General features: G+C 44.7%; 1 protein-coding gene across 2 annotated transcripts in view; it reads left to right on the top strand.

Moving 5' to 3' along the window:
• The window catches only part of pcnt (pericentrin), a 38,775-nt gene that overhangs the window by 4,137 nt on the left and 8,576 nt on the right, over window positions 1–26,062 (top strand). The window contains exons 3-46 of one of the 2 annotated variants that reach the window (XM_078289430.1): window positions 403–546; window positions 1,931–2,080; window positions 2,343–3,286; window positions 3,452–3,820; window positions 4,612–5,035; window positions 5,230–5,646; window positions 5,738–5,956; window positions 6,409–6,504; window positions 6,679–6,822; window positions 7,181–7,415; window positions 7,644–7,723; window positions 7,915–8,212; window positions 8,407–8,507; window positions 8,790–8,901; window positions 9,250–9,376; window positions 9,644–9,763; window positions 9,859–9,937; window positions 10,222–10,326; window positions 10,743–10,854; window positions 10,944–10,984; window positions 11,130–11,264; window positions 11,406–11,676; window positions 11,818–11,968; window positions 12,498–12,951; window positions 13,127–13,324; window positions 13,516–13,587; window positions 14,161–14,265; window positions 14,580–14,732; window positions 15,472–15,618; window positions 17,500–17,660; window positions 18,258–18,430; window positions 18,710–18,882; window positions 19,057–19,219; window positions 19,458–19,700; window positions 20,307–20,539; window positions 20,712–20,831; window positions 21,275–21,295; window positions 21,682–21,918; window positions 22,056–22,229; window positions 22,542–22,694; window positions 22,851–23,030; window positions 23,195–24,229; window positions 25,248–25,418; window positions 25,568–25,757. In XM_078289430.1, coding sequence (XP_078145556.1) covers window positions 403–546; window positions 1,931–2,080; window positions 2,343–3,286; window positions 3,452–3,820; window positions 4,612–5,035; window positions 5,230–5,646; window positions 5,738–5,956; window positions 6,409–6,504; window positions 6,679–6,822; window positions 7,181–7,415; window positions 7,644–7,723; window positions 7,915–8,212; window positions 8,407–8,507; window positions 8,790–8,901; window positions 9,250–9,376; window positions 9,644–9,763; window positions 9,859–9,937; window positions 10,222–10,326; window positions 10,743–10,854; window positions 10,944–10,984; window positions 11,130–11,264; window positions 11,406–11,676; window positions 11,818–11,968; window positions 12,498–12,951; window positions 13,127–13,324; window positions 13,516–13,587; window positions 14,161–14,265; window positions 14,580–14,732; window positions 15,472–15,618; window positions 17,500–17,660; window positions 18,258–18,430; window positions 18,710–18,882; window positions 19,057–19,219; window positions 19,458–19,700; window positions 20,307–20,539; window positions 20,712–20,831; window positions 21,275–21,295; window positions 21,682–21,918; window positions 22,056–22,229; window positions 22,542–22,694; window positions 22,851–23,030; window positions 23,195–24,229; window positions 25,248–25,418; window positions 25,568–25,757 — 9,430 coding nt within the window. Of the gene's footprint in view, window positions 1–402; window positions 547–1,930; window positions 2,081–2,342; window positions 3,287–3,451; window positions 3,821–4,611; window positions 5,036–5,229; window positions 5,647–5,737; window positions 5,957–6,408; window positions 6,505–6,678; window positions 6,823–7,180; window positions 7,416–7,643; window positions 7,724–7,914; window positions 8,213–8,406; window positions 8,508–8,789; window positions 8,902–9,249; window positions 9,377–9,643; window positions 9,764–9,858; window positions 9,938–10,221; window positions 10,327–10,742; window positions 10,855–10,943; window positions 10,985–11,129; window positions 11,265–11,405; window positions 11,677–11,817; window positions 11,969–12,497; window positions 12,952–13,126; window positions 13,325–13,515; window positions 13,588–14,160; window positions 14,266–14,579; window positions 14,733–15,471; window positions 15,619–17,499; window positions 17,661–18,257; window positions 18,431–18,700; window positions 18,883–19,056; window positions 19,220–19,457; window positions 19,701–20,306; window positions 20,540–20,711; window positions 20,832–21,274; window positions 21,296–21,681; window positions 21,919–22,055; window positions 22,230–22,541; window positions 22,695–22,850; window positions 23,031–23,194; window positions 24,230–25,247; window positions 25,419–25,567; window positions 25,758–26,062 lie in introns of both variants that reach the window. The other variant, XM_078289429.1, reaches the window with a different exon arrangement.

The following is a 26,062-nucleotide window of genomic DNA, read 5'->3' as shown; positions in this document are numbered from 1 at the left end:
AGTTTGTCACTTTCATCACCCAAAGTTACATAATTGTTTGGTATGGCCTAGAACCATTCATGGGTCACAATACTCGACCCATATGTCTAATTTTGTTTATTCATGGTATGCTTTAACAAGTGGTCCGTGCATCTGCTGGGTAAACATACATTAGAGAAATAGGTCAGTAACCACCGAGTTGCTTGGAGGGCATGTTGTCATAGCAACCTGACTAGGATTATCTGTAGCACTATTTACTGCCTTTTAAAGGGGGGGGCGTTCACTCTCAACATTTACATGCATATATTTGTGGCAACTGGAATTATATTAATACATATTTGCACTGAGAATTTCTTGGCCATTTTAATCAGTTGAGGGAGGGGGGATCAGACTTCATTCAAAAAACATTTTTTAAACCTTTAGGAACTGCAAAAGCTCAGGAAATCAGAGGTCCAGCAGAATCGAGGGCAGAAGGATCGGTCCCCCACCCGGGACCAAAGCCCCTCCCCTGTGGAGGACTTGGGACAGGAGGACCTAGTTGCACTCACTGGCAAAGAGCAGCTCACGGTAATGACAGAGCATTTACAGAAAATTATATACCATTTTTGCATTTTTTAGGGTTGGAAATGATTAAAGTTATAACACATACATTCATAAATAACTGGAAGGTTGTCACCTTCCAGTTATTTATGAATGTATGTGTTATAACTTTAATCATTTGCAAGTCTAAGTAGTACTTTTGGCTTAAATTTGTTGTTGCTGATTAGTTTGAGACATCATATGCCTCTCCTTGTTTTCCAAACTGGGCTTAGGTATGACTCGAGATGACGAGCAATAGGCAAATGGGATTTATTTCATGAATGTGCATGTTGCGTCATAATGCTATGCTGTAAATTCATGCAATGAAAATTGGGCCCTTTAACCGGTTTACATTTGACAATGTGCCTGTGTACATGCCTCCTTGCAAATTCATTTATTGCACGTACATAAGTGTGTCTGAACATCCTATATGGGTTAGCTAGATGTGTTTGGTCACATGGATTAATTTGTTTTCATGCTTTATTTGCCTGTAAACCCAGGGGCTTCTTGTTATATTATCGTTTTATGTATGAGTAAGAATATGTGAATTTGTGTGTCTCTGTTCTGTGTCATCCCCAACCCACTGGGGTTGTAACCGTCTCCTCTCCTCTGCCTGCACTGATCTGTAAAAGCAGCATAGTTCACCTAGCTGTAGCCTATATGTAGAGGTATACTGAGGATTATACTTCTCTTCTTCTGTCAGATACATCAAAACGGCATTAGCAATGTGAGTCTATTAAAAACAGTCTGCTCAGATTTCTCCACTTGGCATCTCCATACCTCGTTCTGTGGTTTGTAATGTACCCATCCACTCATTTTTTTCCTTCTTTGAGTGTGATATTCCCCAAATTCATCACCATGCGTTCATGCTAAGGACAAAGCAAGTAGCTCAGTTTTAGCATGTTCCATCACAGGCAAATTGCTTTTTACTCTTACTCTCTGCTTAATATCTGATGTTGTCACTGTTCAATTGTGAACCCAGTGTTGCATGATGAGGGGATCATACCATCACACCCTAATCAATACAATCTGTCTCATCATCAGGGATGAGTGAAGGGATCATATCACACCATGTATGATGCCATATGGGGAAATACATTGCCTCAGGTCAAAATATGCATTTGTCTGTGTACTCAGATAATCCAGTAGTTCAGTCTGCCCAGTGGACTGCCCACTCACCTGTTTTTAAAAGGGGAAATAATCAATATAATCAATCAATAATCAGTTTTCCTACTTATTTTTATATTATGACTGATCAAGATGGAAATACATGTTTGCTTGTTGACACTGCACTTTAGGAAAGTGTGTGTGCTTATTTGTGTGTGTGTGTGTGTGCTTGTTAAACTGACCCAGCCTTGCTTTCTACTTGCAGCAGTTAGAGCAGGCTGTGGAGAAGCGTAATGAGATCATTGCCAGGCTCAGTTCCAACCTGCAGGAGGCCCTGGCCAGTAGAGACCAGGTCCAACTGGAGGCACAGTCACTTGCTGGACAGATGCAGGCCTTACAGAGGCAGCTGCAGCAGGTACATGCATGCAACTCACAACTCTAAATCAGAGGCAGACGTGTAACTTTTTTACTTTACTGAGCTGAAACACAACATTAACGATCCAGGAATGCACATGATTTTTAGGTCATGGAAGTGCTCTAAGTAATGGAAAGTCATGGAATTTTACATGAGGGCTATGGTGGGAACCCTGGAATAACTGCACAGTCCTACTGTATATGCCCCTCTGTAATCATATGCACAACAACTAAACTTAAATTTTCTCTTAATTGTGTTTCAGACCAGTGTAGAGTTTCTGCGCATCAAAAGTCAGTCAGGGGCTGAAGTCCTTCATGTTCAGCGGCAGCAGCCTCAGTCTGGCCATGGCTCCCACGATGCAGACCTCAACCATAGGGAGGCGCCATCAGGGGAACCAGGGAGTGCAGGTCCTGGCTCCCGGTCATCAAGCCTGGAAGGCTCCAGCGCTGACGGTGACACTGAGCCAGATGCTCTCCTACACAGACTGAGGACTGAACTGGACGAAGAGAGACAGAACAGCCAACGCATATGTGCCGAACTAGAAGGGGAGAGAGAGAATCACCAACATGTGCTTTCTTTACTGGAGGAGGAGAAGAAAGGCAGGGAGGAGGAGAGAAAAGAAAGGGAGGCACAGCTGCAGGACCTCCAGTCCCAGTTGAGCCAAGCCCAAACTCAGTGCCTTGAGATCCAGCAGTACAAGGAGGAGAAGGAGAAGCTGAACAGAGAGGTGCAGGAGCTGAGGAGGAGGCTAGAGGAAGAAGAGGAAGCAGAGAGGGGATTAAGTGAGGAGCTAGCCAGCTCTGCCCTGCGTCTCCAGAGCCTCGAGGAGGAAAGAGAGAGACAGGAGGAGGAGATGAGGAGACTCAAAGAGGAGCACAGAGAGGAGGTGGAGAGAGTCAGGCAGCTCTTGGAGGAGAGGGAAAAAGCGCTTGAGTTTGGAGAGGAAGAGGACAGGGGACTCAAAGCTTCTAAAAATAAGCAGAACCAGGCAAGAGTTATTTTTAGTTGTGATGAGAGGGTTAGTATGGAAGAGGCTGATCTGGAAGGTGAACCTGGTCAGGACAGTCTGAATGTATCGATTGCTGGGGATGCAGGCATCCTGATGGAGCGCTATTTGTCCTCAGCCCAGCCTGCACTCTCACACTCCTCCCTGGCCAATGAAAGCTTGGAACAACGCAGTCTGCTGGACAACTCTGCAAACTACAGGTCAGAGGAAAATGCTGATTGCCATTGTGTGTGTGGGTCTAATGTTTAATCCAGCATGCACATTTAATGCACCTCAAACATCTAAAACCTGTTTCACTTCCTGTTTTTCTGTTATATCAGCTAGTTAAATCCCTTAATTTGTTTTTTCTGCACCTGTCTTAACAGTTTTGAGCTGAACAGTGAAGTGTTGGGTGACCAGGCCCACTTGCCCATTTCACACTCTCTCCATGAAGAATACAACGACCTCCACGACTTCTCTGCCCCACAATACTCAGCAGGGTCTCCTGGCTTCCCTGTGGCTGATAACTTCACCCCTCAGTCTCCATCTCAGTGGTTTAACAACTCCACCGCTGGTGAGCAGGAGATGAGTGAAACCTCAGAGCAGCACTGTGATGAGACGGACCTGGAAAAGGAGCTGCTTAGTCAGCAGTGTGGGGAGCTCCGAGAGGAGCTGGTCCTCAAGGAGAGGGATTTGAATGTGCTAAGGGAGGAAGTCACTAAGAGTGCTGAGGAGCTGGAGGAGGCCAGGAGCAGGTAAGGAAGCTGTTAAATAAGGTGTGTGCTTATTTAGTTGGCTTGTTATATCATGAAACAACAGATTGGGGCGTTAATCTGCAGACTTACGTGGTGTCAGCAATGCTGGTGGCAGAGAGTGAGGGTCACATCCTCCAAGGACTTCAGTCTTTTTAAAATATCTTTTCTTGTTTGCTTGTTCTTCTTGGTCATTTGTTGTATAGTCTGTGGTTATAATGAAATGCTGTTCAGGAGTCTATGGTGATGTCAACAAAACACTGATGTCACTGCAAAGTCATGGATACAAGTAATCGAGCAATAAGCAATGTACAGTGCCATTACCCAGATCAAGTTTCAGCCCATGAAAAGCAGTGCAACAACAATTTTCTGCCCCTAGAAGCGGATGCAGGACTTAAATGTTGAGTTAATTACAGGATTAATGCTATTCCCTATATAGAAGCCATATGTTTACCACTTAAAAATTTAATTTAGCACCGATTTAGATTCGCTCTTTAAAAGAGCAATGAAAAAGGTTGTTTTTATTAACTTGGTTTGTATTTTTTCACATTTGTGTCTCATTAATCTTCTATTGTATTAAGTCAAAGTCATAATCTCATTTGTACTATCAAAATGTCAATGTATGTTTGAAATATCAATGTTTTTATTGGACCCCAGGAAAGATAACTGTTACCTTGTAATGACAGGGATCCTGATCAACAATACATATGTTTATCCGCTAATGCAGAGTTCTTCTTTCTCATGCCTCAGTTTTGAATCAACATAACTGTTTGATTATCTTTCTGTGCGTTCAGGTGGGCCCAAGTAACGGAAGAGCTCAGGGAGGCTCTCTGGGAACTTGAAGAGGAAAAGGAGAAGAGGAGGACATGTGACAACGACCTTGAAGATGAAAGGGAGAGGAGGAAACGTGTTGAGGAGGAGATGAACTTGAAAGCCCATGAACGAGACAACCTTAAGAACAAACTCAATGCCTTATTGGAAGAGAGAGACAAAGAGAAAGAGGTGATGATGGGGAGAGAGGAGGTTGAGACCTCCTTGCTCCTCCCCTCTACCTTTCCATCAGTGGAGCCAGAGAAACTTCTAGGGGAGCTGAAGGAGGCGCAGGAGAAGGAGACTGTGCTCCTGTCTGGTCTAAAACAGCAGGAGATGAAGCAGGCTGGAGACTCTCTCAAACAAAGCCTGGACCTCAGAGGTGACAAACGGCTACAAACACTACAGGTATACCGATATAATACTATTATACAGCAGCTGTAATTTGTTTTTGTTATACCTAAATAAGAAGGATTAAAGAGGGGGGGGGGGGGGGGGGGGGGGGTTAATTGTTAAGTAAGACAGTGAAAAATAAAACCGATAAATATATTAAAATGCACAGAAAGATAAAATAAATATTTTCCCTTTCTCTGTCTCTCAAGGCCCATTGCGACCAGGTCAAGTCAGAGCTAGAGGAGACTAAAACCAGGCATAAAACCACAGCAGCCCTACTGGGTCAAAGCACTATGAAGCTGGATGCCGCCTTAAAGGAGCTCGACACCACTCATGCGCAGGTGGAGACCGTCCAAAAAGAGGTGGAGAGACTAGAGGGAGAGCTGGAGAAGAGCCAGGCCAGTCTGGACAGGACCGAGAGCAAGAGGAGCGAACTGGAGTCTCAGCTCCTCTGTCTGAAACAAAACCTGACCAACCTGGAGGAGGCGCAGGCCCAGGGAGTGCAGGAGAAGGAGGAGCACAGGAGGAAAGAGGAAGAGATGGATGGACGGATTAAAAGAATGGAGCAGGTACTGGAGGAGGAACTTGAACAGTTTGAGCAGCTACTGAAAGCCAAGGATGATGAGGTGAGAAAGAAGATGTGGTGTTTGCTCAAATCGATCCAAATCTGTTTGAATGTGTACTGTCCAGAGATTAAGTGTGAAATCATGTTTACAGTTGGCTGAAGAGAAGGAGAAATGGGAGGAGGAGCGGCAGGAGAAAGGGAAAGAGCTGCTTGATGTGAGGCATCTCCTGGAGGAGCAGAGGAGGGAGAGGGAGGAGGAGGTGAAGGCTCTTCTGGAGAGGCAGGTCCTGGCTGTGGAGGAGGCTACAGAGAGGCTCAGGAAATCTCACCAAGAAGAGGTGAAAGGCCTGATGGAGAAACATCAACAAGAGGTGGGATTCAAAAAGGAACTTGGGGAAGCATTGGTTAAAATCACAGTATTCTGCATAAAATTTAACCTTATCACTTTTGTTGATGGTGTAAACCATGACAGTATTTTCCCTTGAAAATGTTTAACTTTATCATTTATATATGATTATTGTACAAGGATGTGCCAGTGTTTCCTGTAGATCTTTTTTTCTTTTTCTGTATAAGTTCTAATAGGTGTTGCGGTTTGAGACTGGCTGTTGATTGGATATTTATCTCATGATATATGGGCAATTGTGTTGCAATTGTTATTTCTGGTGGCCTGGCTGAGCAATAAGGCCAGATACATTTTCGTTCTATATACATTTTTCCTAACTATAGGGGAAATTTTCCAGCTGTGCAGGCTTCGCTGCAACACTGATTTGCCTTTTTCTCATTCCAGTATTGTCATGATTTCTTGATCTGTGTATATGTCTAGGTGTCTGAGTTGAACACCCGCTTGGAGACAAAGCTGTTGGAGCAGAAGGCCGCTATAGAGGAAGAACAGAAGAGACAGATCAGCCTAATCAAACAGGTAGACTGACTCATACTCACAGAAGAGAAGATTCAAAAGTTCTACTTTAGTGCGTCTGACTGAGGGAGGCTTCTGGAGTTCTCAAGTACAAAGTATCCTGCTTGTTTCTAAAGTTCTTTCAAGGTTTTTCACCTTTTCCTGTCTTTCCCGTTCTCTCCCCTCTCTCCTCTGCAGGTGACTGAGCGTGAGCACCAGAGGACGGTGTCGGAGCTGTGTGCCAAGCAGAGGGAGGAGCTCAGTCAGCTGAGGGCAGAACTCTCCTCCGAGCTGAGGGAGAGCATGGAGACTGCCCATCAGGCTGAACTGCAGCAGACACAGGTGTGCATACACACACACACACACACACACACACACTCTGGGTAACATCCTCAGCTACACCATGCACCAAAAAAAATCTCTTTATAAAGCTAAACAAAGCTTTTTGTTTATTTCTTTTCCTAGCAGGCCTCTCTTTCAGTCACTCTTATGGTCACAGGAATATTGTTAGGTCACTATGGCTCTGACCCTTGCACTCTTTACTATTGGTTATTTGTAATGTTGGTTATCTAGCAGTTAAGCTTTTTCTACTCTTGCACCTATTATAAGTTGTTCTGGATAAGTGTGTCAGCTAAATATCTGAAATGTAAATGCTGACACAAACAGGTGATCCCTCTATCCCCTCCTTGCCTTTCCATAGACACAACAGTCCCTCGAGCTTGAAGCCTTGCGTCTCAGCCTGACCAACCTCGCCCAGGCCAACCTGCAGCAGGAGCGGGAGGCGGCTCTCGGCGAGGTCCAGGCCTCCCTGAGGGAGAAGTTGGGCCAGGAGAGCGCAGTCCTGCAGGCCCAGCAGCAGTTTGAATTGGACCGGCTCAGAGAGCAGAACCAGGAGCAGCAGGAGAGGCTGCATGAGCTGCACCAACGGGACATGGGTGAGTGTAGAGTACTATTCAAATAGACAGTCGGACAGTTTGTTCTGTTTGGTTTTTGCCCTTGGGTGCACTAAACATGAGTGTACTATTCTGCATGTGGGTGAATCGGCCTCAGAGTCGTTAGAGGCTTGTTCAGGAAAAAGTAGAGCATGAAAACACACGGTTACTCTCAAATTGTTTGTTGACGTAGGTGAATGCTATTTGTGTGTGTTGTATGTGCATGTTCAGATGAAGTGAAGCAGCAGTGGGAGACTTGTGTTTCTCAGGAGAGGGCTTCCATGGAGCAGAAGCAGGCCAAAGAAATACAGGTAAAGATATATCAAAATTGTCATACAAATCATGCATTTGTTCATAGTAATTCTGAGATTTAAATGGCTAATCGATACAAATACAGCATCTGTTTTGGCATCTGTATCGCATATTTTGCTAATTAAAACCCTATTTTATTGATATATTTCTTTTCTTCATTCATTTTCTCTTTCGCTTCTGTTGTTCTCAGGCTTTACGATCACAGTGGGAGAAGGAGGCTGAGAGCTCCCAGTCAGACTTCCAGACGTCCCTCTCAGAGACCCAGAAGAGCCTCGCCAACACCCAGACAGAACTTGCCAACACCCAGATCTCCCTCACCCAAACCCAGGCAGCTCTAACTGAAGCCCAGGCAGCCCTGTCCCAGACCCAGTCAGACCTGCGTGAGTCGCGGGCCAGGCTGGAGGAAGTCCAGACATCCAGTAAGAAGGAGAACCAGAGACTAGAGGAAGAGCTGAGCCAAGCCTGGGCTGACAGAGATGCAGCTGCCCGTGAGTTCCATCTTTCCAATCTTCTCTGCCTCTGAGCTTCAATTTTTTTTAAATTACCTAATGTCTAAATATAACAATCGGCCTACAACAGCCTAGCATAGCCTAGCCTAGACTAAACTAAAATAATAAATTTAGCTAAGAAATAACACTGCAGTTATTATTGCGTTGCATACTGTGTTCTGATTGGTGCTCAGGTGCTGTGGAGGAGCTGGTTTCCAGTCATAAGGCAGTGCTGCAGGAGAAAGAACAACATGCACGCCACCTAGAGGAGAAGGAACAGCAGCTGCAGCAAGAGGTGAGTTCACTGGTACACAGTTAGATGTATCCTGTCTCAATTATTTTTTTCTTATTTAAGTGCACTGAAATTTAGCAATGGTACTTTTTTTTTTTGTGTTTTAGTATTTTTAGTATTGTTTTGTTTTTTCACTTTATGGGCATTTTAGTCATTTAGTTGATACCAGTCTCTAATACAAATAGGAAGCCTACAATAACTTAAAGTCTAAATCCTTGTTACAATAAGTGACTGACTTACTTACTTGACTTGCAATAAGTGTTCTGTTTTCCCTCTGTCTACCAGGTGTTGCACCTACAGGAGGAGCAGGCCGTGCTGAAACAGAGCTCAGTACAAGAGGTAGCTCAGCTCTGGACCCAACTGGAGAGCATGAGGACTAGCCGACAAGAGCTGGGAGGTGACTTGGCTAAAGCAGCACAGACAATTTGAATGCTTTATTTGCATCTACTGAATTAAATTTGAATTTACATGGGATTCAGATATTACAGAGGTTCAACCTGGTTTAAACACATTCAAGACTAACCAGGTACATACACAGGCACAAAACATAGTTACACCTTTTACTGCTTCAACAGCCTCTGTTGCAAATAATTAAATGTAATGCGACAGGCACAGATGAAGGAGATGAGGAAACTTAAAGAACTTTGGCCTCTGACAGCCATCACATGTATTCCATGAGTTTCCAGCTGCTATCTTCTAATCCTTTTTTACTGTCTGTGTTGCTTCCCTTTCTCTCGTCTCACAGAGTTGAAGGAGCAGCTGCTGGCTCGCTCATCTCGTGTTGATGACATTGAGCGCCTGAAGGCAGAGTTTAATGAACAAAGACAAGGGATCAGGGAGCAGAATGAGGTTGAGCTGGAGAGCCTGAGGAGGTATGTGTACACACACACACACGCATGCATGCACACACATACACTCTTGCATGTATACACTCTCACCAGGACAGGAACATTTTTCTTCACCTAACACAGTGGCTGGTGGATTCCAAAATTTGACTACTACTTTAATTATTTTACCAGACAAATGTGATATTAAGAAAAGAAACTCCACTTTTCCACTTCCTGTCCTTACCCTGACTCCACACAAATTGCACACACACACACACACACACACACACACACTCCTTACTCCTTGTTCAGGTACTTTGAGCAGCGGTTGCGGGCAGCAGAGGAGAGCTACAGGGAGGAAATTGCTCTGCTGCAGCTGAGGCTGGTAGAAGGAGCTTTGGAGGAGTCTGTGCTCAGGACCGGGGATACTAGGTATGCTAGTAGGTCTATATGTAAGAACAGATAAACATACTGCACACTTCACACAAGGTTCTTTTGAAAATCAATGGCTTTGGTCTCTGTTTCAGTTCCATGTCTGAAGGCCAAGGTGAAGAGGAGAAAAATTATGTACTTGCTGATATCACGCTCAAACTGGAGAAACACAAGGTAACTTCACACGTACTTGAACTAAGACACCCACACATATAACTAAAGACATTTTGGAGACACCTGCTGTCACCGGATATATTTGTGGTATTCTAACTGCCCAGTTGTTAAGATCTCATTGTTCATATTTTCTGATTTGGAAAGACGGAATGAGAGGGAAAAAGATTTTTGTTTTTGTGCTTGCATTACATATATTTTTGCTGCATATTTTGGCAGCACTGTTCTTGTGATCCTCATTACTAGGTGTCTTACCTGTTGTATTATGTCTCTTGCTGTACTTTCAGGAAGAGCTGGATGCTTTGCGTTTGCAGCTGGAGGAGAGACACACAGTGGAGCTGGCCAACCTACGCTCTTCTATGACTCTCTCCTATAAGGAAGAGCTGCTCCAGGTCAGATACATACTCTATCTGTCCTTCACTCCTTAATAGCTTAGTCTCTGTGTCCACTGTGACTTATCTTTTCTTTTCTTTTTTTTTAAGCGAGTGGGGATAAACAGATGTTTCGGGGGGTGCTGTTTTTAGCTCTTGTTGTTACTAAGCACCTTTAAAAACCCATTAGAAGTGTGGCGCTCTTTTGCTAAAAGTTTAAATATTTGTAACTTTTTGTACTTGGTGCCATGAACACTAAAACATGCTCAGCCCTTTTTTCAAATCACTTGGTGTCAGGAAGGTGCAATAGCCCATTCTTTCCTTTCTAAAAATAAAAAAAAAGAGAAAAATAAGCTAGCACCATAAAGAGAGGTTCCTGGCAGACACGTGACCTCACTTTCTCATTTGCTTATTTTACATTATCACTTGTGCATTAGGTACGCTCCGACCTCACAGACCGTTACTATGAAGACCTGCAGGAGCTGAAGACTCGTCATGCCTTGGAGCTGGAGCAACTCAGAGCCAGACTCTCTGACAGTCACATACGAGGTACTACATACGTATACTCCTTAATGAATCACAACTGTATGACATTTGGTATTGAGATGTTGCTAAGCAAACTCAATCTCTTTGCCCAGAGCTAACGCGGGTTCATTTGGAGGCAGCGAGGCAGGTTGAGGTAAGAAAATATTTAAAATTTTGCAGTCTTGCACGTGGATACAGAACATCCACACACTAAATTACACACTAAATTTATGGGCCACATAATTCTAGGTTGTTAAAATTATGTCACTGAAGGTGATGACTGTGGTGATTCTATTTAGGTGGAGGTTGAGCAGAGGATGTGGTGTCACACTGAGGAGCTGCAAACAAGAATGACCATCATCCAAACCCTGGAGAACAGACTGTCTGCCTTGAGTAAACAGCACGATGCAGAACTGCAGAGGAACACACAACAGGTAAATAAACATGTGCACTGACCCCCGCATACTCTCATTGCAAGGTGAAATCTCATACATGGAAAAGAAAAAAAACATTTAAGAATAACATGGTATTCGCCATAAAACATGGGATTTACTCGGCTCCACCAATTGCTGCAGATGAAACAGGAGTTTGCAGAGGAGCTGCGTGTTCAGCTGGAGGAGGCTCAGAAAAAGGAGAGACAGTGCGTGCAAGAGGAGCTGACTCTGAGGAGCCAGGAGGAGGTGCAGAGCCTGAGAGAGGAGCTCCAGGAGAAGCAAGAAGCTCAACTCTCCCTGAGGGGAGACCTAGAGAGAGGAATGGAGGAGGAGAGGAGACTCCTCCAAAAAGAACTCCAGGAAGAGAGGGAGAAGTTGAAGTCTCTACAGGCTTCACTGGACAATGATCAGAGTAAGATTATTTTGCACATCCAAAAGGGCTACAGGATTCACACCGGTTGCCAGTAGAATGTCAATTCACTATTCCCATTATAGCTCCGAATCAGATGTGTGTTGGAAATTGAATTAATTTAATTATTCCTTTGTCTTTCAGGCCCCCAGGTCCTACTAGTGAGACAGAGACTGGAAGTCCAGTATGACGGTGAGCTGCAAGGGGCAAAGAGCTGCATGGCAGCTGAAGTCAAGGAGCTCACTGCTCTCCTCCAGGAGCAGGGTGAGGAGCGTCTACGCCAAGCCCAAGAGAGGTGAGATCTAGCTGGGTTCAAGACCATGAAGTCTGTGTGGCAGCTGGAGGTTGAGGGTTTTTCAGCGGCTATTAAGACCCTGCAACCCAAGTTATATTTACTTGTATTAAACATCTTAATTTTTCAGTAATTCTAGATGGCTAATATAGGTATGAAAACATGACTGTCCATAAAATACTAGATTATCAAAGATAGAATGTACACCCAAAGAGGTGCCGTGTATAGGCATTGATAAACTATAGAAAACACACTCCTGTCTGCTATGATATTTATTTTATGCATTAGGGTGTGAGAAACAAATGCCGTGCACAACCCTAAGTCTCTTTATACTTTGGCACACTGATGGCATAGGATTTCTTTGATCTTGACAACTTCTGACAACCAAAACGAAGCTGTGTGATCTTCTCCAGTGCTTCTAATTTCTGCTTGAAGACCATTGGGTTTTTAAGGGTTTTGAGTATTTTATAGTGTTTGAGGTATTTTGAAAGTTGAAATGATTGTGTGTGTGTGTGTGTGTGTGTGTGTGTAGGTTCCAGGAGGAGAAGGCAGCGTTGCAGCAGTGTTTGGCCCAGAGGGATGAAATCTCTCTGGGGGATCTGAGGGACAAACATCAGGCTGAGCTGGAATGCGAGAGAGCAGCACTACTGAACAAACACTCCCAAGAGATGGATACACTCAGTGCCAAATACAAAGCACAACTAGATTCACTCAATGCCAGTCACAGAGATCAGCTTGCTGCTATGGCAATTGAGCTCGACTCCAAGCACAAAGCTGAGCTTGTTGCCTTGGAAGCGGCCTTTGATTCCAAACGAAAGGCAGAGCTTGACAGTCGGGAGGCCGTCTTTCAGGAGACCAATCAGGCTCAGCTGGAGGCTCTAGAGGCAGAGTTGGCTCGCAAGCACCAGGAAGAGAGGGATGAACTGGAGAGGAGAATGCTGGGTAACATGGACACTTTGGAGGCCACCTATCTGAAGGAAGTCCAAGTAAGGAGCTGCAAAGTGATGACACTTGGTCCATTGTCAGTAAAACCTTACATGCTGTGGCTTATCTGGATAATGTTTGAAATTCATTAGAAATACACAATTCTGTCATTGGTTAGATTGCTTAGTTTCTAAGTCCTTGCACACATTTCACTACTGTTGTCTGTTTATATCTCAGACTCTGCGTGATGAAATGGTGCAGCTTGAAGAGAGGCATCGTCATGAAGTGAATCGCCAGAAGGTTGAGCACAGGCAGATAATGGAGCGTCACCATGCAGAGCAGCTGTCCATCAGAGAGGAACTAAGGAAGGAGTTGGCACAAGTGCACATGGAGAAGTTTAGTGCCATGGCAGCTGAGCTCAGCCATGTTCACCAGGTGAGAAAGGAACACGTGTAATCAACCCCAAGCTAGCCTCTGGCATACAGTTAATATCAATTTAAAATGTGAGTTTATACTGTAAACTTTTGACTTGAGAGAATGCAATGAGGAGATTTATCATATTGTTAATGCCAACTTACAGTGTCATAAAAGTGAATTTCTATTTTCTTCATGTTTTGTTCTTATAGACAGAGCTGTCTGCTCAGAAAGTGGCCTTAGATGCTGAACACTGCAAGGCTCTAGAGACTCTTAAGAAACAGGTACTCACCCAGTCATCCCACCGTCCACCTAGTTAACCTTTCTCTTGACTTAAGTGAGCTGAAGCATCTCATCATGAGGAGACTAGCTATTATGCGAGTGCAGCGTGAACACATTTAAATACTGTGTAGTAGTTTGAAAGTGAAAATGGTGAATTTCTATGATGCTGTTGACCAGAAGCAAGAATTGACTAACACAGTGTATATCTAGTCATGATAGAAAAACCTCTCGACTACAATTGAGTTGCCTTATGATGTGTTGGACATGGCAGACATTAATGAAACTTTTGCAGGGTTTGTCTGTTAACTGCCCAATAAAATTCTCTGTCTTTAAAGGCTAGACATTGAATGCAGATCTTAGTGATGGGTTGTTTGCTATGTGACTGCATTGTAATTCCGTGGTTAGATCATTTCGAACCCAACAAGTTTCCATGGCCATCATATCATGAAACAAGTGTTTTGTACATGCACAAAAAGCTTATAATTTCCATTTTGGTTTCCATTTTTTGGTTTGATAATCTTAATCTCAGGGTCAACAAAAGTTGATTTGCCTTTTCATCCTGTCTGCTCTCTCAGGTTCTGGAGCTAGAGCAACAACATGGCACTGCTCTTCAGGAGCTCACACATACCTATAGCACTGAGAAAGAGCAACTCACTGAACAGCACCAACTCCAGTTACAGGTGTGTGTCATACATGAGTGGGCATCACGCTCTGTCTGTGTGTGTGTGTGTATTTTTGGAGGGGTTGGAGGGGCAGCTGTGTAGGGCTGTGTCTGTCACAGAGGGAACATCCCATGCTCACTAGAGGGCTTGTCTCCCGGGCTCTTACAGCCCATTAGAGAAGGGATTACACAGGGTCATTGTTCATCCATCATAATGGTTTATTTGTATGTAGGGGCGTAGAGTATTTATTTGGATTATTTTGTTGGGTGTGAGCATGTGATGAATTGCATATTGTGGTATGTAACGAATACATGGCGTGTGTCCTGCTGTAGGAGTTAAAGGGTATCTCTGCACGAGAATTGGAGGCGTGTCGCAGGGAGCTTGAAGAGGAGTCGTCAAGGCAACGTCTGCACTTCCTAGAAGAGGTGGAGCTCCTCAAAGTCAAATCAGAGGAGAGGCTGCAGGATAGGATTAATCAACTGAAGGTAAAGGAGAAGATGCTGGGCAGAGTGAGGGTAAAAAGGAGGCGATGGGGATAGTTTGAGGCATCCCCTGCCTAAAGGCCTTAAAATTTTAAACATCTTTTAGACAGCCAATTTGTCATCATATAATCAATTAAGGATACTTATCAGCCAAGTTGTCTTCATATAATCAATTTAGGATATTTATCAAACTGATCTCTCCCAGCTCATTTTAAATTGTATATTTATGGGTCTCTGAGTGCATGTTCCAAACATCATTATGTAATAGCTGTGGATTATTGAGGGCTGTGATGTGTGTGTGTGTGTGTGTGTGTCATGACATTGCCCCCTCTAAGCTCCAGCAGCACCAGTTCATTCCCAGGGATAGTTCATGCTCTTGGACCCTGTCCCATTGGAGCTTTATTCACATAATCCCACCATCATATAGAAGCATCCTTTTCTGTGTGTGTTTCTCCATCTGTGTGCTTCTGGGTTGTGTGTATTTGTGGTGCTGCCATGTGAACAGTGGATAAATGCGATGGATCTAAGCTTTTTATCCTCTGATGCAGAAGGTTTTAAGGCTGAAGGTACTCTTTTCAGACGTTTAGCATTTGGCCATCTGAAATGAGCAAGCCAGTAGTCCGCCATCAGCCCATGGCCTGGGATCTTTGTAGCTGGGGAACAAAGAAACATACTGGAGGTTTTTTAAGGCGACGATCTGAACCTCTTAACTCATGTACCCACGTTGCTGCTACCCTTGAAGGTGGAGTTTGAAGAGCAGAAGGAGGCGGAGCTTGAGGAGCAGAGGCGGAGCTTCAACTCAGGGCACGAGGAGAAGGAGCGCAGCTACACGGACAAAATGAGCCAGCTCACTGCCCAGCTGCAACAGCTAGATGCTGTGGTGGCCCAGGTACTACACACACACACACACACACGGTTTCTACCCTGTCCACTGTTTTCAAGCATGGAATGTGTGTGTGTGTGTATGTGTGAGGGTGAGAGACAAACTTTATTAGCGTAGAATGAAAATTTGAATTGGGTGGCACATGCATCTTCACTTATTCCATGGGCAAGACTTGACAGGTCTCAGAAGAAGGTGTGTGATTTGGAATACAAAATTAAACAGTGTTGAAATGGGTGAGATGATGGGAGTGATGGAGAAACTGAAGGCCAGTAAGGAAGAGAAGATTAACAGTAAAGAAAGAAGAAGAATAATGTCGCTGACAAATCTCATCCATAGGCTACAGATTCCTCTTTCCTTGCAATCGACTGCATCTTCTAAAAGAGATTATCCTATCCATTAATCACCATACTAATCCTGTGCATGCATGTGTGTATGTGTGGTGTGTGTTGATGCTCTCTTGGATGAGGGAGACAGTAATACACACTTCAGTTGGCAGGATAATCTGTAATCTCAATGCATGATGGCATTTAATTTTTGTGCACACTCATACACTCATTTGTCTATCCATCCAGTCATTTGTGTCTTGCATTCATCTGTTCTCTCATTTTGCTGTAGGCTGTTCATTGGAGCGAAACTGCCTAGGCTTGTTATAGTTTGTTGGTTGTTGTGGTGATTCGAAGCATACTGGAACTTTTATGTTAATTGTTTACTTGGATCCCCTCAGTTATTACCAAGGTAACTGCTATACTTCCTGAAGCCCAGATTTCTGTTTACAAAAATGTTGTTTTTGGCTACATTATGGCAAAATTTATAAATGTATGACTTCTGCAGTCCTATACCTTTACACTGTACATCTGGCCATACTACTGGTTAGTACTGTATGTCCCCTAATAAATCCTGTCTAACAATTAGCATCATCACCCCCCATGTGTATATTTTTGTCTCCATGGCACCTGCCCAGCTTGGCTCTTAGCTGTGAGATATTAACTCCCGTTATATACACACAGCAACACACACACACACTCTCACCCTCCATGAGCTAAGGAAAGAGAAGCTTAAGAGGGGGTGGGAGGAGGTCTGTTGCCTGGGCAACAGCATTGTTGTGTTGGGGCAGGTGGCTGGATGAGACCTGTTTGGTTGGAGGGAGAGGGAGGTAGAGGGAAAAAGAGAGGGAAGAGATGGTGGAAAGAGAGGGAGAGAACGAAATGCTCGAGGAAGGAAAGGTAAGAAAAATTAGGGCAGGTTCGGAAGAAAATGCTGATAAAGGCGCTAAAGAGAGAAAGTGCAGCAGTGCATTCAGCAGTTGACTTGCCTCACTCCCACACAGACTTGGCGCTTAGGTGGAGTGCTGCTGCCAAGGATGCCGGATGATTACATTAAGCGCGTGTGTTCGGCACTTTCTGTAAGATGCGGAGAGTGTTTTTGTCGGACGGTGTTTGATGTATTTTGGTTAATGTTATGTCTCTGGATAGAGTGCATGTTCTCTGCGAGGATCAACATCTGTTTTTGATACAAATGTGATTCCCTTGTGTATGTAGGACACAGAGCCGTCTCACTTGCCATACACAAGGGAGTGACTCTTGGCTCTGATAGGATGTTTGTGGCCATGTGGTTTTGTTATTCTCTTGTGACTGAAACAGCGTGATGCTTTTTGACCAAACGGAGAACAAGCTGGCTCTGAGCCATTCATTGAGGTATTCATTGACTTGGGTTTGAAATTCTTGCCATGACTGGGTTTCTGTCTCTTGTTTCTCTCTTCTCTGGCGCACCGTTGCACATACAGGTACATTTTAAGCAAGTAGAAGCACAGGTGGGAGACAAGAAGTTATTATTGTTAGTTTTGTCTTATGTGTTAGTATGACTAATAATATCTGTCTCTCTGTCTAGCTGCGAGCAGAGGTGGGCTGTCTGCAGGGGGAGTTGGAGGGGAAGCGTGCTGAGATGGAGACCCTGGACACCCTCCTCCAACGCAGAGAGAGAGAGAGTCAGGAGGGAGGGAACCTTCTCAAGATGCTCACTGAGGACCTGCAGACTGCTAAAGAAGAAAGGTAAGCAATGTTCAGTGTGCATGTTTTCAGCTGTATTACAGCTATGGCCAGATTTATTTTATAAGTGTTAAAAGTAAGTTAATAAATTTGTTATTTTCAGGGTGAGAAATAAACAGCAGCCATCAGCTGAAATCTGGTAAATTTTAGCAAGTGGCTGATAAGTTTGTCAATTCCACCAGCCACTTGGCAGGTGCGTTAGAGGTCTGGCAGATCCACTCTGCCCAACAAATCCAAAGAACAGTAACTGCTTTATTAGTGAGTACTGAGAAATTTCCAAGTGTATCTCCTGCCCTGACAAAAGTGTTGTTGGTACTGAAGTGGACTGCATGTCATGAAATTGCATTTAACAGTCATTTTTTGGACATGAAATGTAAACTTTAGTCATAACCTCTAGTCATAACCTTTCACCTCTAAAACACACAAAGGTGGTTACAGCTTTATGGGGTAGTAATTTATCTATCTCACATCTCTTTTTGACGATAGAATGTTTGGATTCACTTGCCACCGTGTCAGATGGAGCAAAGATTTCGTTTCTCACCCTGGTCATGTTCTTTGGCTTGTGTGTGTATATCTTATGCTTGACTTGTGTTCTCCCAGACGTGAGCTGCACCAGGCCAATGACAAGCTGAGGAAGGTGCTGATTGAGATGCTCCGCAGCACTGTCGCAACAGAGGAGCTGATTGGCCAGAGGATCAATATCAGAGCCAGGAAGTCTGAGCAGCTGACCAATCAGAAGAGCTCAGCAGGGAACAAAGACGCACTAGAGTCAGGTCGAGTAACTCCTGATTCAGACTTAAGTTTAAGGATATGATAGGCTTTAATACAGAGAGCTGTGGTTCTTTTGACTCAGTCTAGTTCCTAGGTTTTTTTTTTTTTTATTGGGGTTACAAAGACTCGATGCAAGATGTAGATCCCCAAATACTGATGAACTCATCAGATTTTTATACTTTATTAGAGACCAAAGGGGGTTATTTTGATTTGAACAACATTAAGTATTGATATCAACACAAGGATTAATTTTGATTTGCTCTCTTCCATAGGTATTTCAGTCACAGATTTGTCATCAGAGGACATGGAGCTGACCCAGCTGCTCTGTGAGAGCCTGCTGGTTTCAGACACACAGATCCATCCTGGAGGAGAGGACGCAGCGCTGAGTGCCTGCAGCAGACTGCGCCACACGGTAGACACACTCCTGGAGCTGCTCAACCAGGCCAACACACAGGTAACGCATGCTCAGACACACACACACTCCCAGACATGCATTCACAAAAATGTACACAGTGAGAAAGGTAACACACATCAAGAACCTTCTCTCAAATCTGATCAAATTTTGATGTGTTGTATAGAATTGTTATCTTTATGATAATCCTGGCTTTCTTGCTCACTTTCTCTCTAGTTGGAGCAGACTCATGACGTCCACCTCTCTCTGGAGGAAAGGTTCTCTCAGGGCAGAGAAGACTCCGCCCAACTTCTCGAGCAGCACAAGCTCCTATTGGAGCAGCTTGACCAGGAGGCGGAGCTAAAGAGCCAACTCCAGCTGGAACTCCACAAGGCTGAGGGTGAGCAGTGCATCCTCATTGGCTCTACTGAACTTTACCACCCTCCATTGGCTGCCAAGCCAGTTAATCCACTGACCGTAAACACTCGCTCCTCTTCTGCTTATGTTCCATTTCGACACTGGCTTTGAAGGCTAAACATTGAACTCTGTCATTTGTGATGGTGGGTGTGAGAATTTCAACATGTTATATCTTCCCTTTTTTACCACATTAACTCTTTGCATTTCCATAATGTGTTCAGGACTGCTGGAGGGCTATGTGACTGAAAAAGCAGTATTGGAGGAGTCTCTGCAGCAGAAGGAGGCGCAAGAAGAAAGGCTGGTGGAGGAGCTGGAGGACCTCAGGGTGAAGTTGCACCAGATGCAGGGCCTCACCGTGGAGCTGGACAGCCTCAGGGTGCAGCACCAGGAGCTCAGCGAGGAGCACACAATTCTCCTGCGCCAGAAGGACCATCTCACTGCTGGGCTGGGGGAGAGGGAGAAAGGTAAGCAAAAACAAGAATGGTGCACAAAGTGTGAGAAACAGATGGCGTAAGTGGTGAAAGAGAGACTGGGAAATGCCTAGCCAGTTGTGAATTGAGTGTGTGTGTCTTTATGTGTATATGATGTCATATGACCTGTGAAGTGAGCTAGACCATAGGCGGTTTATGTAATGTTTGTGCTCAGGTGTGTCTTCTCTCCGTAGGCCACTGGCTGAATGTAGAGCCTGACACAGGTTTGTGGGTCAGAGTGGAGTATGAGTGTGTGGTGAGGGGGTGGGGATAAATATATGCATTACGTTTGCTGTGCTGTGTTGCTGCTCATAACACTGCCATTACCAGTAATTTGCAGCAGAGGCTCTTGTCATGTGTGCCGTGTCATTTGTTTTCATTATTCTACCTCTTAAACATTTTAGATCAGAGCTGTTGTAGAGCATATCACATTCAGGGCCTCTCAGGAAGAAAGGCACTGTATGTGTAATAGTAGTTTGCATGTGATTAACTCCTCTTCCAAGTCTTGTCTGCCCTTATAATTCTGCCAAGTGTATGTATTTGCATTTGCATTTGCATTGCTGAAACAATCACCCTAACCTTCCTCTGGTATATTTTAAGCTCTCGTGGAGGAGGCAGAGCATTTAGCCCAGGAGAGGCTGGACTTGCAGCGGCAGGCAGAGAAGGACCGCAGCTCTCTGTCCCTGCGCCTGAGGGCTCTGGAGACAGAACTAGAAGAGCAGGAGACCAAAGGCCTAGAGACGGAGCTGCACCACAAGGCCCACACAGAGGACCTCAACCAGCATGTCCAAGCACTTGAGAAACAGCTGAAACACAACCGGCAGTTTATAGATGTGAGTTTTAACAAATGTGCATTCAGATTACAACAATCTCCCATTCTCTCACCTCTCACCTCACATTCTTTCTAGTTTTATTTGAGAATGCCAAAGACAAATGTTCCACGTACTTAACGTTTCATGTAACGGACAGTATTATCTCACACATAATGTCTTCCTATGCGTACAGGAGCAGGCCGTGGAGCGTGAGCATGAGAGAGATGAGTTCCAGCAGGAGATCGGTAGGCTGGAGGCCCAGCTCAGACAGACAGCCAGAGGTCAAACCGGTGTGGATAACAAAGGACAGAGGGTGAGGCTCACCAATTTGATAGGAATTTTATACAGCATGGAGGTTTAAACCTTTTCAGAACGGCACCCACATGACAATTATATTCTCTCACCTTGAGACTCATGTTCATTATAACATGTGAATCCTTTCATATGGGGACCTACCAGAAGTAGGACAATAACATATCGGTTAATGCCATAATATCATACAAAATACTTCTGTTTCAACTAGCCGTTTCTAGATACAGAAAGATGCTGAAACTACTTAGCATTTGCAGTGTTTGTACTTTTGATGTGGTTTGTTGTGATGGTGTTCAAAGCCTTTATCTAATGTCTTAGTTGTTGCATTGTAACCCAATTAACTGAAGAATACAGCTTAGTATTTAGATGTTCAAGTGCTGAATGCATTGTTCATTGTTTGACGTTTGCTGTGTGTTTGTTCCTGCTCTGAACGGAATGCTGTAGATTGAGGACTTGGTTCTGCAGGTATGGAATCTAACTGTAGTATAACTCTCATAGCTTCTCTGACTCCTGTGCATGGTGTGTGTTGTGCAACATAATTTCTGTGCAATCATCCATAGATTAATAGATGCATTTTAGAACTTAAATGTGCACCTTTTGTTTGTCTTAGGTTCTGCCCTGCCTTTTCACCATCCCCCTTTTTTTGTTCCCTTACTTCATTTCTACCCTTCCTCCTTCATTTCAATACCACTGGAATGGCTTAACTTCAGTGGCTCAGTACCTATGGCTGCAGATCTGGAATGGCTTATTTAGCTGCCAATCATAGAGCCTTTTCTTGGCAAATCCCTCTGTGCTACTCAAACCTCTAGAACCTTGATAACCAAAACGCTGTCTGCTGTACATCTCTGCAGGTGGAGAGTCTCCAAGCTCTCATCAAAGACAAGACAGAGGACCATGCCTCCTTGCTTGCAGCCAATCAGCAAGCCCAGCGCGATGTTGCAGAGCGCAATGAGGAGATTGACAAACTAGCTGGGAGAATCAGAGAGCTAGAGCAAGCGTTGCTTAGCAGTGCTGAGGGTAACAGATCTATCAGTCAGCTTGAACAAGAACTCCACAGAGTGAAGCTGAGAGAGCAGGAGCTCACACAAGTAAGAACAAACACACACTAATATATACACTTAAAATGACTTTTTCAAGACCGTTTCATTTTTGATGTCCGTGTGCACCCTCACACTTTAATTCTCTCTCATTCATGTACTAACTCACCCACTCTCCTCTCTATCAGGATAAGCAGGCACTGGAGCAGCAGCAGTTGTCTAACAGGCTTCAGATCTCGGCCCTACAGTCCAAACTGGATGAGACCAGACACTGTTACCATGACAACACGCCTGACCCCACCCAGCAGCTCAGAGATGCTCTGGACTCTGCTCAGCGGTGCCTGCAGAGCAAAGAGCAAGAGGTCTGTGTAAAATTTTTCAGCACATGAACAACTAATGCCGGGGCCTTCAGGGGCCCATTAAAATGTAGTTGAGATGATTTGGGTTGATTGAGGTTGTTGTTTCAGACCTTTGGCTGCAGTGCCATCTTTTGGTAGGTGTGTGTATGTCCATGCAGACTTGATCCACCTTTGTAAGCCACCACATGGATGGACTAGTAGTCTCTGAAAGCTCTGACTGTTTATAATTCTATGTAATTCTATAAACTATGTTGCAATTATAGCACTTGGAATATAGTTTTCATTCATTTTGTTTCATAATTTGATGTCTCTTAGGTGGAGGGCCTGGTTGGCCAACTGGAGCAGGTACAGGGGGACTTGAGCATCAAAGAGGTGGAGTTAAAACACCTTACACTACAGCTGGAGCTACTGACCAATCAGAATACAGCTCATGTTAGCCAGCTCCAAGAACAGATTGCCACCCTCAAGGTGAGCACTACTTTCTCTTCATACCAAATGTTAATGTATTTTAGTCACTTCATCACTGAAAAAAAAAAACATTTTCAGAAGGTGAAGATGGAAAGTTTATGACATTGTGGAAAAGCGTTCTTTTTTTAATCTTTCCCTTTTTAATTCTGCCTGTAGGAGAATGTGTCCACCCTCACCATACTTGAGGAGGAGAGAGATGGAAGAAAGGAGGTTGAGGACACGGAGGAGGAGAGCCTCCCCTCAGCGCTGCTCCAGGAGAAAAATCAGGAGATCGACCACCTCAACCAGGAGATCCAAAGGCTGGAGCAGGAGTTGGAGAACACCAGGGACAACATGGTCAGGACACACACATACACACACACACACTGAGGATAGGTGCAGTCACACACATACACACACACAGAGGATAGGTGCAGTCAGTGTGGAAGTGTCCTTAGTAAGACCAGGACAAAATATTTCAGTGTCTGTTTCTCTCTTTTTTTCTGTTGCTCTCTCAAAAGGCTTTGGAGGCTGAGCTGGAGGACCTGCGCTCTCAGGTGGAACACCTCCACTCTGACATCATGAGGCTGCGCCAGGACAGGCAGGAAGAAGAGGAGCGTCTGCATGAGGTCATCAGCACGCTGCAGGCAGAACTCGCCACATTGGGTCCCACCCTCCATGAAGTTAGTGACTCTCAGGATGGTGACAGCATTAATCCCTCCCCTTCCCCCAGTCCTGAACCTCACCACTATCCCGTCCGAGAACCAGAGAAGAGAGGAGGGCCAGACAGCCTGAAGCAAGAACTGCGTCTGACTCACTCTGCCTCATCTCGTTCCCTCCGTTCTCGTCTCGACACTCTACTGAGTGAGCTGGAGACCGCGGTGGCAGAGAAAGCGGCGCTGGAGCGATTACTGTTCACCCAGGAGGAAGAGTACAGAGGACATGGGGAGGAGTTAGGGAAGAGGCTGAAAGAGGAGAGAGAGAAGGCAGAGGATCTCCGAGGTCTCCTCACGCTTAAAGAAGCTGAGCTGGAGGAGGTCAAAGCCCATGCAGAGCAGCTGGAAGAGGAGAGGGAGAAGAGTAAACTGTCTGAGGAGGAGAGGGACCGTTGGCAAGCTGAAGCCCTGGAGATGAATGCCCTGCGTGGGGAGAAAGCCCAACTCAGCTCCTTGGTTATGGAACTCCAAATGAAAGAACAGGAGAATATGAGAGAGATGGAGACTCTAAAAACAAAGGAGGAAGAGATGAAAAGGGAAATGGAAGTCCTTGGAGAAACCAATCTCACTCTTGAGAGACAAGTCCAAGATGTAAGGGCCGAGGTAGCAGCTATAGAGGAACTGGTTGCTGAGGGGAGGGCAGAGGTTGACACCCTGGAGACTGTGAAGGGAGAGCTTTCTGCTGAACGTAAGGCACTGAGGAAGAGGGAGGGGCAACTCCAGGAGGAAATAGAACGTCTCAAACAGGAAGTGACTTCGCAGCGAGCCCATATCCAGGAACTAACTCTTCAGCTCAAGGAAAAGGGAGCCAATCAAGAAGAGGCTCAAAAGGAAGTGCTGGTGAGTGGCAGCTAGGCCTACATGGTCTGTAAAGAGACAAAATAAGGTTTACAAAAAGATGAAAATTCAACACCAGACTTGCATTTGGAAGTTACATTTGTTGTGGACCCATGCACATAAACGCATAACTAGGCCCACAACCGATATTTGCTCTCGTTTGTTTTCACCGTTAATCCGGACTGGAGATGGATAGATAATTACATCAACATTAATTCTCAAGATCTGGTCCGCGCAGAGGAAAGAGCTTGAAATTACTCGCTGTCACTGTTTTGCTTGCAAGTGTAGCAGTGTGTGCTCTGTAAGTGCAGGCATACAGCTGTGCCAGCGGCTGCAGGCCAGACCACAGCTGGCTATAGTTAGGAGAGGGGCTGGGATGATGTGTTGTGGCACCGAGACGCCAGAATCTTACTCGCACATAGAGGAAGTGACTTCAGAATGAGGAAGTAGGGGGAAAACGTCTTGATGGCTCTTCTTCAAGCTCTAATGCACTTATGTTTTGATTTTTCCTTTTTATATACGCCGTGTTAGCAGGATGTGGTAAGGAATAGTTGTGGTCTTTAAAAAAAAAACGCAGTGCAGCCTATAATACATTGGTTGGACTATGGTGTGTCTGCATTCTGTCTATGTGTGTGTTACTAGTTCATAGCTGCTTTTGGCAATGTACAAATGGAGCCAGCTTAATCACAGTATACTAGAGCAGTTTTTAGTAGTTGTAAAAGACTGCATCAGATTTAGTTTGCATCAGATTAAGTTTGTGAACTCAGCTAGAACATGTGGTACTCATTAGAACATTAACTGCTGCGTTGCAAAACGGTGAACTGAGTTTATCTGCTGATGCTGTGTCGTACAAACAGAAGGTATTTCTATATGAAACAACAGAATGAAAAGTATTAAGCATGAAATGTGGTGCGTGAATGCAAGGTTTTCTTAAATATCATCATAATAAGAAAGTGACAATGTTGATAAGAAAGGGACGATGTTGATTGTGACTGCTAATACACGGTTCTTTCTGTCCCAGACCCATGCTGAGGTGACCTTGGCTAAAGCAGACGCTGCCTTGAGACAGAGGGAGGCGGAGCTTGTCAGACTGGGGGCAGAGCACCAGGCGCTGAGGGCGGAGCTGACTGCGGTGAAGGAGGGGCTTAGTACCAGTACAGAGAGAGCTGAGAAACTACAGGAGGAAGGACAGGTATGACTATGTAACTGGAGTACAAAATGTCTTTAGAGATTCATCTCAGGCATTGCACTTTGTGAGACTTGGATTTATGGCAACACAGGAAAAGGTATTATAGGCTCGACACTTGGATTGCATGTAATTTACTTTCCTATGTCTGTCAGACCAAAGACCGTGCCCTCGCTGACCTGGAGACCAATAACCAGTGTCTGAAGTTGGAGCTTCGAGGCCTGCAGGAAGACCTGGCTGTACAGGAAGAGGAACTAGCCTATCAGCAAAGAGAACTACACCACCTCAGACAGCGCTACCACCAGCAGGACATACCTCATCATAACCAGGGATACTCTCAGAAGGGTGAGTACTTGATGTGGTCTCACACACATACTCTTGCTGTTATATTTTAACAAATATTGATTCTGCACAGCCCCATGGCGCATACTGCCTAATTATACCCAATTAATTATCAGCTTATTTGAATGTGATCGCATCGCCTCCCTTGTTGATTAGCCTTAATTTCTCCTGAAGAATAGAGTGATGTTAGTTTCTGGGCTTGCTAGTCAACTTAAGTAACTGAACCATTAGCAAACATACTGTAGCTTATGTATACATACATGGAAGAAGAACTGGGAGAAACCTTACACACTTGCTCTTCTTCTATC

This window comes from Centroberyx gerrardi, chromosome 17 (assembly GCF_048128805.1).
Source record: "Centroberyx gerrardi isolate f3 chromosome 17, fCenGer3.hap1.cur.20231027, whole genome shotgun sequence".
In the NCBI taxonomy this organism is placed as follows: domain Eukaryota; kingdom Metazoa; phylum Chordata; class Actinopteri; order Beryciformes; family Berycidae; genus Centroberyx; species Centroberyx gerrardi.
The sequence above is the reverse complement of the archived record's forward strand: the minus strand, read 5'-3'. Positions and strand labels throughout refer to the sequence as shown.